The sequence below is a fragment of the Zonotrichia albicollis genome, chromosome 2, assembly GCF_047830755.1.
Source record: "Zonotrichia albicollis isolate bZonAlb1 chromosome 2, bZonAlb1.hap1, whole genome shotgun sequence".
Classification (NCBI taxonomy): Eukaryota; Metazoa; Chordata; class Aves; order Passeriformes; family Passerellidae; genus Zonotrichia; species Zonotrichia albicollis.
This window is the reverse complement of record NC_133820.1, coordinates 116459049-116474876: the sequence shown is the minus strand read 5'-3', so window position 1 is coordinate 116474876 and position 15828 is coordinate 116459049. Positions and strand designations below refer to the sequence as shown.

The following is a 15828-nucleotide window of genomic DNA, read 5'->3' as shown; positions in this document are numbered from 1 at the left end:
GAGAGTATTCTGCCTTGGAAGGGACCCGCAGCGGTCATCGGACGGTCTCATCCCGGTGGGTGAGAGGCTGCCATGGCCTGGCCATTGGGAGCCCAGAGCCCCCCGTGTGCTGGGCTCACCCAGAGCCCCGTGGGCAGCAGGGCAGGGAGGGGATTCTGCCCCTCTGCCCCCTCTGCTGAGCCCCCACCTGCAGGGCTGCATCCAGCTCTGGGCTCCCAGCACAGCAAGGACAGGCACCTGCTGGAGCCAGCCCAGAGCAGGCACCAAGGGCATCAGAGGGATGGAGCAGCTCTGCTGGGAGGAAAGGCTGGGAGAGCTGGGAGTGTTCAGCCTGGAACAGAAAAAGCTTTAGGCTGTCCTAGTTGAGGCCTTCCAGCACCTGAAAAAAACTTACAGAAAAGAGAGGCAAGACTGTTTACCAGAGCTTGTAGTGACAGAATGTGAAAAATGCATGTATTTTATGATTGGCTTTTTGCAAATACTAAAATGAATATTATATGTGTTGTGTTAGAAAGTAATGCTGTATTAATTCTCCTAAGTACTGTGTTAAAAATAGTTATAGGTTATAAAAATTGTTAAAATGGAAACAATGCTATGTAGGATACTTTTTTTAAGAAAGGACTCTCACCAGATAGTAGACACAGGACTTAGCAGCCACCTAAATCTTTCAGAGAAAAAGAATTTATTGCTCTCTTATCAGAAGAAACTAACTTCTTCCCACCTCGAAGCCACTTTTAAGTTTTGGAGGAAGAAGTTGACGATGACGAGACAGAATCCTGTGTTCAAATGGAATTTATGCATCATGTATGAGGTGTTTGAATATACAACAGGCTGTTGCTTTTAAGGGTTAATCCTCTGTTAAGGTGTGTCCTCTTTCAGGCTCATGCTGCCCAGAAAAAGGTACCCGGACATCCCTAACTCTTTGTATTTGTTGTCTCATATTGTCCTAATTCAAATTGTCCAAATTATTATTACTCTAATTGTATTACTATTTTTATAACCATTTTATTACTATTAAACTTTTAAAGTTTTAAAAACAAGTGATTGGTGTTTTTAACACAGAAGAAGGAAAAATGGCCTGAATTGAAAGAGAGTACATTTAGATTAGATATAAGGAAAACATTCTTCCCTGTGAGGGTGGTGAGGCCCTGGCATAGGTTGCTCAGCCAGCTGTGGCTGCCTCCTCCCTGGAATGGTTCATAGCCAGGTTGGATGGGGCTTGGAGCAACCTGGTCTAGTGAATGGTGTCCCTATCCATGGCAAGGGTTTGAAACCAGATGACCTTCAAGGTCCTTTCCAACCCAAACCATTCTATGGATCTATGACTGTGATTGCAGTCCAGCTCCTGGTCCTGCCCAGGGCAATCCCAAGAATCTCACCACCATGTGCCTGAGACAGAGCTTGTGGAGTCACATCATGTTTGCCCAGAGAAATTCTAGAGTCTACCTCACTGGAGGGAGACTGGATAACCATCTGGACATAATCCTGTGCCATGTGCTCTGGGATGACCCTGCTTAAGCAGGGAGGTTGGACCAGGGAGCGTCTCCCATTTCCATTCTGTGATTCTGAGAGCATTGTCCAAACACTTTGTGAGCTCTGACAGTCTCAGTGCTGTTTCCAGTGTCCTGGAGAGTAGTTATGAGCATTAGTCTAGGCAGAAACATCATCCCAGAATGTTGTATCTCCACTACTGGCTGCCTGCTCCCCTTCACTAACACTGCCCACCTGCACTGGGTTTGCATGGCTAGGCTTTGGGAAGATGTGGCAGTTTCAGTTTGAAACCGGGTGGAAACACCAATTTCATGTAGTGGTTTTGGTTTGCTGATTTGAGATTTTTCAGCCAATGCACTAATTAGTGTGGTGAGTTCAGTGCTGGCCAATCACTAGTGTACCCACTAGAATGTACTTATTCATCTTCTGTGAGGTAGGATTAGAAGGAAGGCAAAGCAGGCTCAAAACATTAAAAGGGTATAAAGAAAATTTGTTAACAGTAACTAAAAGAAAGAGTGATAAGAATCAGAATAAAACCTTCAGGACACTTCTTCTCCCCCTACAACCCTTTGTTTCCCACTGACAATGTAAAGAGACAAACTTAAAATTTTCAGTCAGTTTGCCACCTCTAGAATAGTCTTTCTTCAGTTCACTTAGGGAGAGAAGTCCTTCATGTTAATATTATGGAGCCTTCTCCACAAGAAAAGAGTTCTCTCATGGCTCTCCATTTCTACGAATAGCAGTTGCCCAGGGAAATCTGCAATCGTGAAATCACTCCCATGTTCCACAAGTTTTTCCTACAGCTGTGTTTATAGGCCATGTCAACTTATAGGGTACTGATTTAAAGATGAGCTGTTCAAATGCAAAGGTTCTTATTATCTATCTCTAAAATCATCTTCATCTCTAGGAACAGAGATCTTCTTCTCTCCCTGAGGGTACAGGATCTTCATCACTCTCTATTCAAACTTCTTATAGCATCACAGCTACTTTAACATCTGCTTACTTTAGCATGGGGGCCTTTGCTTGATATCTATAATTTAAAGCACTTTCATCTCCCCCTATAATCTTCATGCATTATAGGGAAGAAAGAGTAACTTTATATAATTTTACAAGAGGATTTCAGCTTAAAACTGAAGGAATCTCCTCATCCCTCCCATCTGGGACTTGACTTCTTCACTGACATCAGCGTCTTCGTGTTGTTTCTTTACATGTCTGCACTTTTGTCTTGTTCTCTCACTTAAGGGAGGATTGAAGTGCTGCAAGAGTTAATATCTTGCCCAGGGCCTGTAGATGGTCACTAACCTGGCTGGGCTCCTTAGCTTATGATCTCAGCAGCCAACACGCCAGGGCTTCTCCTTCCCCCTGCCTGGCAGCCAAAAGCAGGGGCCCAGTGGGTGCCCTGCTCTCGGAATCTATGCGGGTCAGAGTGACCCCAAGACACCTCTTCAACTTGCCCCTTAGAAAGTCTCTTTTCCCAGCCTGGCAGTCGAAGAAGGGGTCAGAACTCTTCATTTCTCATTCTCAAGGTTTCTTATTGTTTCTTATCTATAAAATTCTTTCTCCAACCCACCAAGGTCTGTCTGGCAGGTAGGGTGAGGCACACTGCACATCCTTGGGGTGGTGTTGTCTTTTTATACTAAAAACTACATGTACACGATTTACAATTACTTCCCAATACCTATCACCTATGTTAGACAGTGAGTTTCTACTCTAAACCAATCTAAAAATGCCAACATCACCCAGAAGATGGAGGCTAGGAAGAAGAAGGAAAAAGGACAAGGCCTAAATTCCTCCATCTTGGGACCCTGAGCCCCCATTCTAAAAACCCCAAAAATCTATTTTTCACCCCATGAAAAACTAACTATTATTCTACTTAAACTTTCTCGACTTGTAATTCTTCATATAAAGGCTGGTAATTGTTTTTTCCAAGAGCTAAATCAAAGGCACAGGGGTCTTGGCTCTGTGCCAAGGTCTCCGAGCCCCCTGGGCAGGGGCTCAAGCCCTCCAGGGCATCCAGAGGAATTTCCTGGGTTCCGACACCCCACAGCAGGGGCTGCCCGGCCCAGCCTGGCTGAGACAAGGGCTGGACCGCCATGTCACTTCTTTGCTGGCTGGGAGAGAAAAGAGAAAGTTCACAGGTTTCTTTCATCTTTACCATGTGTTTTCCACAGGGGTGTGTACAGCTTTCCAGTGGTTGCACAGATTGTCAATTCCCAAGGTCATCCACTGATTGGTTTCCTGTCAGGCACAAAAGAAGCTGCCAGCAGCCTCTCCCAAAATATCACTTCCGTGATGCAATTGCAACCAACACAGAAGCAGAGCAGGGGAGCTACAGGGTAGTACCCCTGTATTTTTATTGAGAAGATACCAGAAGATTTCCTTGCGTCCAACAGGGCAATGCCAGCTGGATCTAAGGCAGACTCAGTGCTGGCCAAAATTAACCATCAGTGATAGTGTTAGTGCTCAGGATTAACAGATTTAAGAAGGGAAAAGAGTTACTCTTCAGCAGCAATTGTAGGCAGATAAGGAAGGGCTGAGAGAACCAGCCCTGTGGACATCAAGGTCAGTGCAGATGGAGAGGGAGAACTTGTTCCAGGCACCAGGGCAGAGGTACTGCTGCTCACACTGGAAAAGTGTGGGTCCTCCTCATGAGGACCAAGCAGCAGCAGAGACAGTGTGTGACAGACTGACTGCAGCCCTCATTCCCCATCCTCCTGCCCCACTGAGGAGGTAAAGCTGGGAAATCAGGAGTAAAGCTGAACCCAGAGAAGAAGGGAGAGATGAGAGAAAAATTATTTTTATTTCTCAGTTCTCTACTCTGATTTGTCAATAAATTAAATGAACTTTCCTCAGTGTTGTCTGATTTGCTGGTGATGGTCATTTGTGAGTGATCCCTCAACCCTCAAGCCTTTCACTATATTTTCTCTTCCCTGTCCAGTTGAGGAGGGGAGTGATAGTGGTTTGGGAAGCACTTGGTGTCCAGCCAAGGCCAACCCCTCACACCTCCCAACTGTTCTTCCTCCCCAAAAGACTGAATGCCAGTAGAAACTAGCTGCTACCCAAGTAGGAAAACCATGGTTCACATAAAAAAAATAAATTTATGAGATAACTGAAGAGTTCATTTTTGCTTTACAGTTTAGCTGATGATGGTCTTCATTGCAATCCTCAGCTGGCAATGATATAAGTAGCCATCACGAAGCCAATGTCAGACAGTGAATTAGTGTCATTAAGAGCTAAAGCATGTAATTAAACTCAGCATTAAAAAAATAAAAGACATGGCATTTTCCACTGTGGAAACACATCTGTGGAGCAGTGGGACAGCTGGGTCCCCTTGGTTTGGTGCCTGGCATTGGCTTCCCTCTTTACCTGGGCTCTCATCCATAAAACCAGGGGTGTGAGTAAGGTTGCTATTTGTGCCTTTGGTTACATTATTTTATAAGTTAAGAATTTCAGCAACTCAATCGTCCTACTTCTTCATTTTTAAAATGAATGAAATACAAGTTACATAGAATAATGCCAATATTCGTGTAATTACACTTCAACTACAGCATTTCTCCTATAACTCAAGGAATCAGATGCAGTCAATGATCACATGACAAATCATTTTGGTTTAAATGGTTAAAAAACCATAAGCAAAACAAGGTTACTAGAGTAGGGTATAAAAAGAACACTTTAATTCCATAAGGAGATAATTCAGAATGTTCAGAGAATGAGAGACAGAACCAACCCTGTTCTGTCACTCTGAGGGAGTATTGAACAACAGGAGTAAAATTCTACTTAATACCACAAACTTTATCATACATATCTATATTAAACTGGCGCTTCCTAATCTATAAACCTTCTTTTGTACAAGTGTCTGCAACTTTTTATTTAGCTGAATCTTCAGAAAAAAATGATGGTGGGATATATGCTCTGTCCTTTTACTTCCTTGATGTAGCTCTGGAAGCACAATGTAAATTTAAAAAAATCTGGAATTTGTAACACTCTGAAGACTACGGAGAGGAGCAAGGTTATCTGCCTTTTGGTAACCCTCAGCCAACAGAATGACAATGCAAATCTGTACCACCCAGAGAAAATCAAAATAACTCCAAAAATTTCTGCTGGAAATTTCACCCAGGGTTCATTGAGAGCAGCTTTGTGTAGAAGGACTTAGGGGTGATGGTTGATGAAAAACTGAACATGAGCCAGCAGTGAGTGTCATAGCCCAGAAAGCCAATTGTGTCCTGGGCTGCATCCAAAGGAGCCTGGGCAGCCCACCCTCACTGCCTAAAGAAAAACAAAGAGATCACTCAACAGAACTGTCCAAGAATAATTACATTCTACCAGTCTTCATAAAGCCCTTTAACTTCCAGGAAAACCATGTCTATTATTTTATGATGGTCAGAAAATATGAGGTTTCCCTCTGAAGCAACAGGAGCCCTATAATTGCTCTTAGGCCATGGTATGTGACCCAACAGAAGTGTGTAAGCAGCAAACCATGACTGTTTATCACCCTCACAGTCCCAGAGCCAGCTCTGAGCTCACTTAAAGATTGCTTCAAAAGTAAAATTGGCTTAAAAACTCCTGAGAGTCCCTTTGCCATTCTTGGCTGTTTCTCTCTGCTCATCCTCTAGATAAACAACTGTAGCAGCCCTGTGCAAGGCACTGAATGCAAGGTCGCTGAAGTGATACAATTTGCAGGATGAGTACTGCTGACAGATAATGTTTTATTCCTATGATTAACATTATTTCTTTTACTAATTTTCATGCACAAGCAAAGTGAGAGCAGTAATCCGTGGCCAGAAGCAGCAACAGCCTTGTAAGACAACATGCAGTATAACTACAGCTTAAGAGTGTATTCTTCATAACACTGTGGAATTATGGAATCATGGAATCACTGAAGTTTGAAAAGACCTCCAAGACTATCAAGTCCAATCTTTAACTGGATACCACCACATCTACTAAACCATATGACAAAGTACCACATCTGCTTATTTTCTGAGCACTTCCACCACTTTCCTGTGCAGCCTGTTTCAATGCTTTACAACTCTTTCTGTGACAAAATTTTTCCTAATACCCAACTTGAACTTCCCCTGGCATGACTTAAGACCATTTCCTCCTGTCCTATCACTTGTTACTTGGGAGTAGAGACCAGCCTGGCTACACCATCCTGGGAGGTAGTTGTAGAGAATGGTAGGATCTCCCCTCAGCCTTCTTTTCTCCAGGCCAAACAACTCCAGGTTCCTGAGCTGCCCTCATCAGACTTGAGCTCCAGATCCTTCCCCAGCTTCATTGCCCTTCTGGACATGGTCCAGCACATCAATGTCCTTCCTGAATTAGGGGGCCCAGAGCTGAGCACAGGTTTTGAGATGTGGCCTCACCAGGGCTGGGTGCAGGGAGCAGTTCCTGCCCTGCTCCTGCTGGCCATAATTTTTCTGGCACAAGCCAGGTGCCATCGGCTTTCCTGGCCACCAGGACATGTGCTGGCTCATGTTCAGCTGCTGTAACCAGCACCCCCAGGTCCTTTTCCTGCTCTCCAGCCACTCTGCCCTAGCCTGTCCTGCAGGGGGTTGTTGTGACCTAAGGGCAGGACCTGGTTGAACCTCAGACCACTGGCCTCAGCCCATTGATCCAGCCTGTCCTGCTTCCTCTTGCAGACCTTTCCTGCCCTCCAGCAGATCGACATTCCCACCCTATTTGGTGTTATCTGTAACTGACTGGGGATGCACTCGATCCCCTCGTCCAGGTCATTACAAAGATATGAAACAGGGTTGTCCCCCATATTGAGCACTGGGGACACCCCTGGTGAGCTGTTTCCAACTGGATTTAACACCACTCACCAGAACTCTGGGCTCTGCCATCCAGACATTCTTTTACCTAGTGAGGAGTAAAGCATTAGGAACACTGTGGCAAAATAATTCTGAATTCTCCACCAGCAGCATTGTAGCTAATGCATTGTCCACTGTTGATTAAGCTGAATTGTGTCCAACAAGGCCATCCTATGTGATGATCTTTTTTGGAAATGTACCTTTAATTGCTACTGAGCTGCCTACTCAGTGGCAGTAATCTTGCAAGTTCAGTAAAAAAAAAAAAAAGAAAAAGAAAAAGAAAAAGAAAAAGAAAAAGAAAAAGAAAAAGGCATTGATTCTGTACTTTGCAAGTCCAAGATAACATCATACAAGACATTCCAGAAAATGAAGGTGGGCTGTAGGGCTTTCACTGAAAAATAGTACTGAGAACAATTTGTATGGCTCTTTACTTGTTCTACCCTCACATTTTGTGGCCTTCTTGGTTCAAGTTTGGCAGTCCCATTAGGTATGAAATATTTTAACACTCTAATAGCAATGCAGTGTTCTATCACTACTGTAGTCCATTGCATTACAGCCAGGCAGCTAATCCATGGCATGCTCTGTCTTTAAACAACCATCAATTACAGCTCAGAGGAAAACAAAAGTATCTGAAAATATGTTTTGCTTCTTTTATCAAAAATATACTTGGTCACAGTTTTTAGTTTCAAATTACAAAACAAGCAGATAATGTGTCAGATAAATCAGGTTTTTTCCCCAGATGTGAGTTAAAACAATTCACATGAAGCTATAAAAAATAATAAAAAGCCACAGAACTCAAAAGGAGACAAGGCCTTCTGTAACCAGGGGAGTGGACAGCCATTAAAGCAATTCCCCAGGACATTGTAACAAACCAGGTGTGGTGATAACTAAAATTGCAAAGGAAAAAAAAGTGTCCCTTAAATTGGAAGTATCAGCCTGTCTACTCACTTGCTGATTATTCTTTACAGTAAAAGGCAAGGCTTTCAAGCTGATAGATTCAACGTACTGCAGATGGCAGTCAAAGCTGCACAAAAAATGAATAGCACATCAATCAATGGATTTAAAAAAAAATTGTGATACAGATTGTAAAAAAAGCGCATTGGCAATTGAGCTAAATTCGATGGAGTCTGTTTTAGCAGTTTTACAAAATAGTTTTCTGTGAACTTGTCCCATAGATGTGCCTGGAATCACATCAGAATGGTCACTTCACAGCTGTGTACTACTGTATTCAGCATTTATTAGAGCAAATATATGTGACAACAACTTAATGTGCTTAGAAAAAAGATGTCTACAGAGATCTTATGCACAGGATATGGCACCAAATCTCAAATGACATCTCTGACCATCTTAAACATAACATTTCTCTTTTTAAAAATAGGAAAAAAATCTGTTTCTTCTTCGTTAAATATGGAAAAATATTCAAAGGTGTCTTCTTGATCAAAGTCTGGACCGTGTGAGCTCCAATAACAGTAAGCTCTCAACTGTCCATATGAAGAATGATAGACATGCTTATGCTTTTTTTTTCCTGTGTCTTTCATTTTCTCCCTTTATGGCTCCACATTCTACATCTTCCCCACTGCTACTCTTACCATTATCAGGCACAGTTATTATCAAACTTTCTGGGTTATCTTCTATTATAGATGAACCAAGAGACGCTAAAACATTTAAAGAGCAATCATGGTAGGAAAGCACAGGAAGAAAAAGGAAAAGTAGCACAGAATTGCAATCCTTTATGCTTTGACAGGCTTTTCAGTCTGCAAACAAGAGAACAGCTACTCCCATATCATCAGACATCTATACTACCTGCTTATCAACAGGATAAAAATATGTGCTTTCTTACATGGAATGAGGGTTCCATTATTTAATCTACTTAAATTCAGTGAGTAAACTTGAGATATGGCTGAATGTGACTGACTAGGGAAACATTGTCTTTCATGAAACTTTTTTCTAAAGTTATTTTTAATGGTACTGCAGGGATGAACATTCATAATCTCTCCTGCAACTATCTTCTAGTCTGGCATATGTAAGCCATAACAAAAAAGAGATTCCATAGAAATTAGCATCTTACTCTTCAAGGCGCTAATTAAACAGCCAGTTCTCTTCATGTACTGCACTGCTTTTGCCCTCTTCTGTGAAAGTTTTCATGAAGAGGAATCAGTCCTCTTCCCTGCTAATCTATCTGTGATAGGTATTTGAGTATCTACATTGCAACAACTTTGCAAACAAATTTAGCAGTTCTAATTTGTTATACTGATTTTTTGTTGTTGTTATTTTACATCAGAGCTATTCTAGAAATCAGCATGCAAATTGTAGAAAAATAAATCTAGAGAAATTTTGTTCCCCCTGCAAAATAAAATATATTTTGAATGGAGAAATCACCAAAAGGAGGATTCTCTTAATATAATTTGATTTCTCTTTATTCATGAAGGAGTTTTTCGCATTGTGGCAAAAACTGTATAAAGAAGCTACAACCACAGAAGCCCATCCCTCCTTGAAGATGCCTGACTGGAACTTGGCACGGTGAGTTAAGCAGCCTGGATAAGATAAATGCAACGTTATGTTCAATCACCTCAAGTCTGGGGAGAAACAAACAAGGCTGAGGGAGAAGAATGCATCCACAAGAAAGCCAAACCCAACAGAGAACCATCTCTGGCTGTTTTTGGGGTGGGGGAGACCCCAGCCCACAGAGGCCAGGTTTGCACAGACTGCCCCCAACCGAGGGGTGAGGAGGAGGTTTCGGATGTGTGGTGTAACCTCTGGTCAGAGGCAGTGAACACCCATCCTCCCTCACACAAACCAGCCCACCTGTGGCACCCCCAACCCCACAGGCCACATCCACGGGGCATTCATGTGGGAGGCAGCTGAGGGGGTGTCATAATCCATCAAAGACCCTGAAAGTGCATCCCAGAGGCCTGGCACCACAAGACTGCATGGATGCAAAATGATGCAACAGATCCAGACTCTGCTGGAAGAGACTGCCTCCTTCCAGGAGAGGTACCTGGGCATTCTCAGCTGGCCTGGCCTGATTGTATGTTAATCCAGTGGATTCTATGTTTTTCAGGGAGGACCTTCACCACCAAGACCAGCTGGAGAGTATCAACAGAACATCATTGGGATTCACAGAGTAATGATATTTTCTTTGACCTGTCTCTGTCACTCTCTTTCTGTGCCCCCACCTCTTTTCTATTTCTTTCTTTCTCTCTCTCCTTCTGTCTCTCTCTCTCTCATATTTCTAATTAAATAAACCCCATAAACTTTGGCATATGGTCTTTTGCGCCTTAACTCAAGCAGAGGCAATTCCAATAACTCTAAAAATTGGACTGTAAAACAGTGATGGTGCAATAATAAAAGAGGTAAACTCATTATTAGAACAGGTTGTCATCAGCACTTCACATTTGCAATAGAAAGTTTCATTTAGAAGAGGAAGAATTCCATTACAATGTACAAATGTAGATTTATCTAAAATATTACCTTGTAAAATGAGGGCAGGCTTTCATTTTATTAATTCCTGGGATTGCTACAAAACATCCAGATCTTGAAATCATGTTGCAATTACACTCACTTTTTCAAGGCTTTTCTATACAAAGAACTTGACTAGAACAGCTATCACAAAATAAGAGAGCTATTCTTGACTTGCATTTTCTGTGCACATGTTAATTATAGACTATTTTTATTATTCTAAAAAGGAGTGTCTGTGGAAAGTTCTCCAAGAATAACTGTTATACTGAGCATCTCAAATTCCTCCATTTGGGGCTCTATGTGTGTTATTTAATGAAAACATTTCTACTCCAACTTTAAAAGGTAAAAAATATGGATAGCAGTCTTGAGCCCTTCTAACAAAGTACTTAACAGTATTTTTAAGAATGCAATTGTTGAGCAAAGTACATAGAGAAAAAACTGTATATATTAAATGAACAATATGTATTACAACCACTTTTCCAATAATTCTGTAAATGCCTTCAAAATACTAACATTTAATTGCTGATATTTCCTGTAGTTGTATAAAGCAAGCAGAGAAACCATGATCTAATCATTGCTGAAATAAAACAATAGAATGGAAAGAAAATATAAACTGTACTAGAAAAAGTCAGAGAAATGGGGGGGAAACACTAGGAATTTTCTTCACCCGCAAGAGAAATGAAATAGTGAACAGAAGAAAGGAACTTCAGTCTGACCTCATGCTTGTATAAAACCTTTTCATTTAAATGGATTTACTATAATATAAGAGCTGTGTAAATAAATCACAGAATCTCAGAAAGCTTTAGGTTGGAAGGGACCTTGAAGTCCATCTCATTCCACCCCCTGCCATGGGCAGGGACACCTTTCATTAGACCAAGTTCCTCAGAGCCCCATCCAGCCTGGCCTTGAACACCAGGGATGAGGCAGCCACAGCTGCTCTGGGCAATCCATGCCATCATGCTCACTGTAAAGAATTTCTTCCATATGTGTAAACCTAAGTTTTCCCTCTTTCAGTTTGAAACCATTATTCCTTGTCCTGTCACTACATTTTCTCATGAAGAGTCCCTTTCCTGCCTCCCTTCGGATGCTAGAAAGCTGCTGTGAGTTGTGCATGCAACCTTCTCTTTTCCAGGCTGAAGAGCCCCAGATCTCTTAGCCTGTCTTCATCAGGGAGGTGCTTCTGCCCCCCATCACCTTGGTGGTCTCCTCTGGGCTGGCTCCAGCAGGTGCCTGTCCTTGCTGTGCTGGGAGCCCAGAGCTGGATGCAGCCCTGCAGGTGGGGGCTCAGCAGAGGGGGCAGAGGGGCAGAATCCCCTCCCTGCCCTGCTGCCCACGGGGCTCTGGGTGAGCCCAGCACAAGGTGAGGGTTTTGGGCTTCCAACACGCATGGCCAGGGCATGTTAGTTCTTCATCAACCATCAGTATTAATAACATCCTGTTGCCTGTCCTTTAACTTCATTCCATACTGCCATTTCTTAACATTCCCCACGTTTATAACTTTTCCACCAGACTCTTGCCATATTTAAATGTTATATCAAGACAACATTTCCATCACTGTCTGACTAAATAGTAACACAGTCCCACTGAAATCAATGAACCTTTGTACTTGCCTAAAGCTATCATGTGCTGGGACACACAAAAAACTTTTCTGTTTCAATGGGACAGTTTTTATTTTATTAAATGCATGCCATGATGCCAGTAATATATACTGGGCATGCATGCATACATACACACATCCGTACATATATATATGCATGCAAATTTTTAAAAAGAAATATTACTTGTGTTCTGTATACATTTTTTCCGTGTGAAAAATAAACTAAGAAGATTTTGCCATGAAGAGCATTGTGGCATCCTAATTCCTTGCTCTCCATTAAAATAGCTGTTAGAGATTTTGTTTATAAATGATCTTGCTTCATTTTGTTGCCCTCTAACAAAATATAGCCGACATTGCTGTTCTGATTACCAAAAAAAATACTTGTGATACTTTTCTTCTTATAGAACTGCTTTACATCAGTGGTAATGCATTTTTAAGATGTCATTGGAAACTACTCAGACTATTAACTGTCAAGATGAGTAATTTTCCTTGATTCATAAATTTAAAGAACCACTACACCACATGTATATTTAACAAAAAACTTTCCTAATCTGGTACAAAATAATAATGAAAATGTTTTGAAGGTCACCGTGTGACCCATCTCCTGCCCTAGGTGGGACTCTGTCCAATCCAGCTGTAGAGAGAGGCACAAGGAGTCACTGTGACTTCTTTCGCCTTAAAACAGCGCCTCGCCTCGCCCTCACATGGCTTTTTTTCTGTTAGCCGGAATATCCAAATGTTTGCTCCGTGATTTCACCCCGTTATCCCTACTTCCTCCTTGGGTGAAGCCGGAATATCCAAATGTTTGCTCCGTGAATTCACCCCGTTATCCCCCTTCCTCCCTGGGGGGCGATTTGCCTGAGGGAAGCGCACCAACAGGGACAACGCTCTTCTTTGAGAAATTAAATCTTTTCCTAACGAAAAGTTTATTCTGTTGCAACAAATGTCCTTGAGTTTATGAAGATGTCCCCGCTTAAAAACAAATAAATAAATGAACGAAACGGAGAGAACTTCTGGGTTCAGCCCAGCGCAGTGCCCGGGCTGCGGGGGCGGAGGAGGAGAGGGATGCTCCGGGCACCGCAGCCCGCCGCGGCTCCCCGCTCCGGGCGGGCGGCCAGGGTACATCCCCGCCTCAAGCCCCGGAGGAGGAGACGCCTCCTCGGACACGTTAAAAGTTTGGGGCGGCTCCGGCTCGGAGGAGGCAGAGCCCGGCCGGGCGCTGCGAGAGCTCCGCGGGCGCCGAGCCCCCGGCCCCGGGCACCGCCCCACGCCGCCGCCGCCGCCGCCGCCGCCGCGGGAAGATGGCGAGCCGCAGCCTGCGCCTGCTGCTCCTGCTCTGCCTGGGGCTCCTGAGCTGTAAGTGTCCCTGTCCCGCCGGGATACCCGGGATACCCTGTCCTCCCCGGGCTGCCCGACCCGCTGGAATCTCTGTGTGTGTGTATATATTTTGAGGGGGATGGCTCCCAGAGGTGCCGCTCCCCTCCTCATCCCGGAGCGAGAGGAGCCGAGCGAGCCGCGTCTCCAAGAACGAAACGCCACAAGCGCGTCCCCCGCCACGGCCGGGGCGCTGCGCGCTGATTCTTTCCATGTGTCTTTTTCCATGTAACCTGTTTAAGGCCGGCCTGGCTAAGTGCGAGTCAGCGGCCGCCTGACGCCTTGCAAACTTTAGAATGCGGGCTGCATAGTTTGTTTTTCTGGTGGCCTTTGCAAGGTGAATGAACGAGGAGCGGGAGGGCGTTTTTTGTTGCCAGCGCTGGATGCTGCATCTTCGGAACAGAGTTGAGTTTCCAGTATTTTTATGCTCCTGACTCCTTAAAAACAAAGGGGTAAGGTTAGAATAAGTTGAGCAAAGATTCCCCTGCTGGAAAGCACGCATAAATAATAGGGAAAAGGAGATATGTGCAGCAGGTACCTGCAGAGAGCCACTGAATTAACGCTACTGTTAGTAGTGTCAGTGGTGATAAGGCTGTCGCTTTCAGATGTCTTACAGTGCTTCTGTTCTATGCTTTTTTTGTCTCACTGATGTTTGGGGAAAGAGCAGTACACGAAAATAGTGTTTTGAAAAGAATTATGTAGCACTGTCTTCCAATGAAATAACCACCTAGGACCAGCCCAGGATGGGTTCTCAATCCACTGTAGATGTGGAACATCCATGGTACTGATGCTGGGTATATTTTGAGGTTTACCTTTCATTCCTCCTAACAGAACATTACCTAACAGAAAGCTCTGTGTGTGTAAACTCTCTTTTTTTTTTTTTTTTCAGAGTCCTGCAGTGGAGATACTTAAAATTATGTATGTCTGATAGGTCTTTGGCTTGGAAATTTTTTTTTCCTCTCCTTTTTCTCCTACAAGACCTTATGGAAATGTTGGGCTGTTAAATGAACAGCTAGTGCAGAAATTCTCTTTCACATAGTAACCAATAATAATAATACACATGGTTTTATTTTTTTGGTTTTTTTAACTTCATTTCTTCTTAATTGTGTGATATATCTGAGCAGGTGAAACTGCTGTGATTTTTTTTGGTGACAGGTTTCAGTGTGTTCAGGCTGCTCAGTCTCCTGGTTAGCTGTCTGTTGGCAGTGCTGGCTTTGACTGCTAAGGAAATGATAGAGCATGCAGTGCAGTGCATCTACATTGTTATCAGACTTGGAGGTTTCTTCTTGGTGGGCTTTTTCCCCTTCCTGTCCCAATTCCAAAGAAACACTAGATGGAAAGCAAGTTCACAAGCAAGGTGCTGATAAGGAGTCTTTTCATGAAGAAAGTGATTGTAGGTGCATGGGTGTGCAGATGCCTATTGTTTGTGGGAGCCAGAGGAAACCCAGGAATAAATCCAGGCAACCAGAAGTCTGTGTGACCCAGGTACTCTGGAGATGGTGGGGAATGGGCAGAAACCAGTGAGGGAAGGGAAATAGTGGTGGATACCTCACAAGCAGCATAGGGGTTAGACTCTCCTCCCAGGCAGCCAGCAATGTGGTAAGAGGACACAGCCTCAGGCTGAGTCAGGGGAGGACATCAGGAAGAACATGGAAAAGGTTGTTAAGCCCTGGAATGGGCTCTCGGGGAGGTGGTAGGGTCACCATCCCTGGAAGTGTTCAAGAAACAAGTGGACGTGGCACTCAGTGCCCTGGTCTAGTTGTGAAGGTGGTGATTGGTCAAAGGTTGGACTCAATGATCTCAGAGATCTTTTCCAGCCTAAATAGTTCTGCAATTCAGTGGTTAAATTGTGGAGCAGGTATAGAGAACTTTCTTGGTAGCTGAGCTGCAGAAATCAAAAGCTGTGTAAGTTGATCATAAGGCATCAGCATAGCCAAAGCAAATGATGTTTGAATTGGTTTTCATTGAGTACTTGCTAAGAAATATTCATGACCTGCAGAAATTGAAGTTTCTGTGAGCTAATCTTCCCTTCCACCTTTAATTTTGGGAAAGTTAGGGAGCTGGGAGTCTTTAATCATGTTCTCTCTCAGCACAAGCTTC

At 43.5% G+C, this 15828-nt stretch overlaps 1 protein-coding gene across 2 annotated transcripts in view; it reads left to right on the top strand.

Annotated features, from left to right (window-relative positions):
- The first annotated feature begins 13438 nt into the window (after positions 1-13438).
- Positions 13439-15828, top strand: part of JAM2 (junctional adhesion molecule 2) — a 39901-nt gene continuing 37511 nt past the window's right edge. Inside the window, exon 1 of one of the 2 annotated variants that reach the window (XM_074536156.1) lies at positions 13439-13710. In XM_074536156.1, the coding sequence (XP_074392257.1) occupies positions 13656-13710 (55 nt within the window). In that variant the 5' untranslated portion in view covers positions 13439-13655. The remainder of the gene's footprint in view (positions 13711-15828) is intronic. The other variant, XM_005487167.4, reaches the window with a different exon arrangement.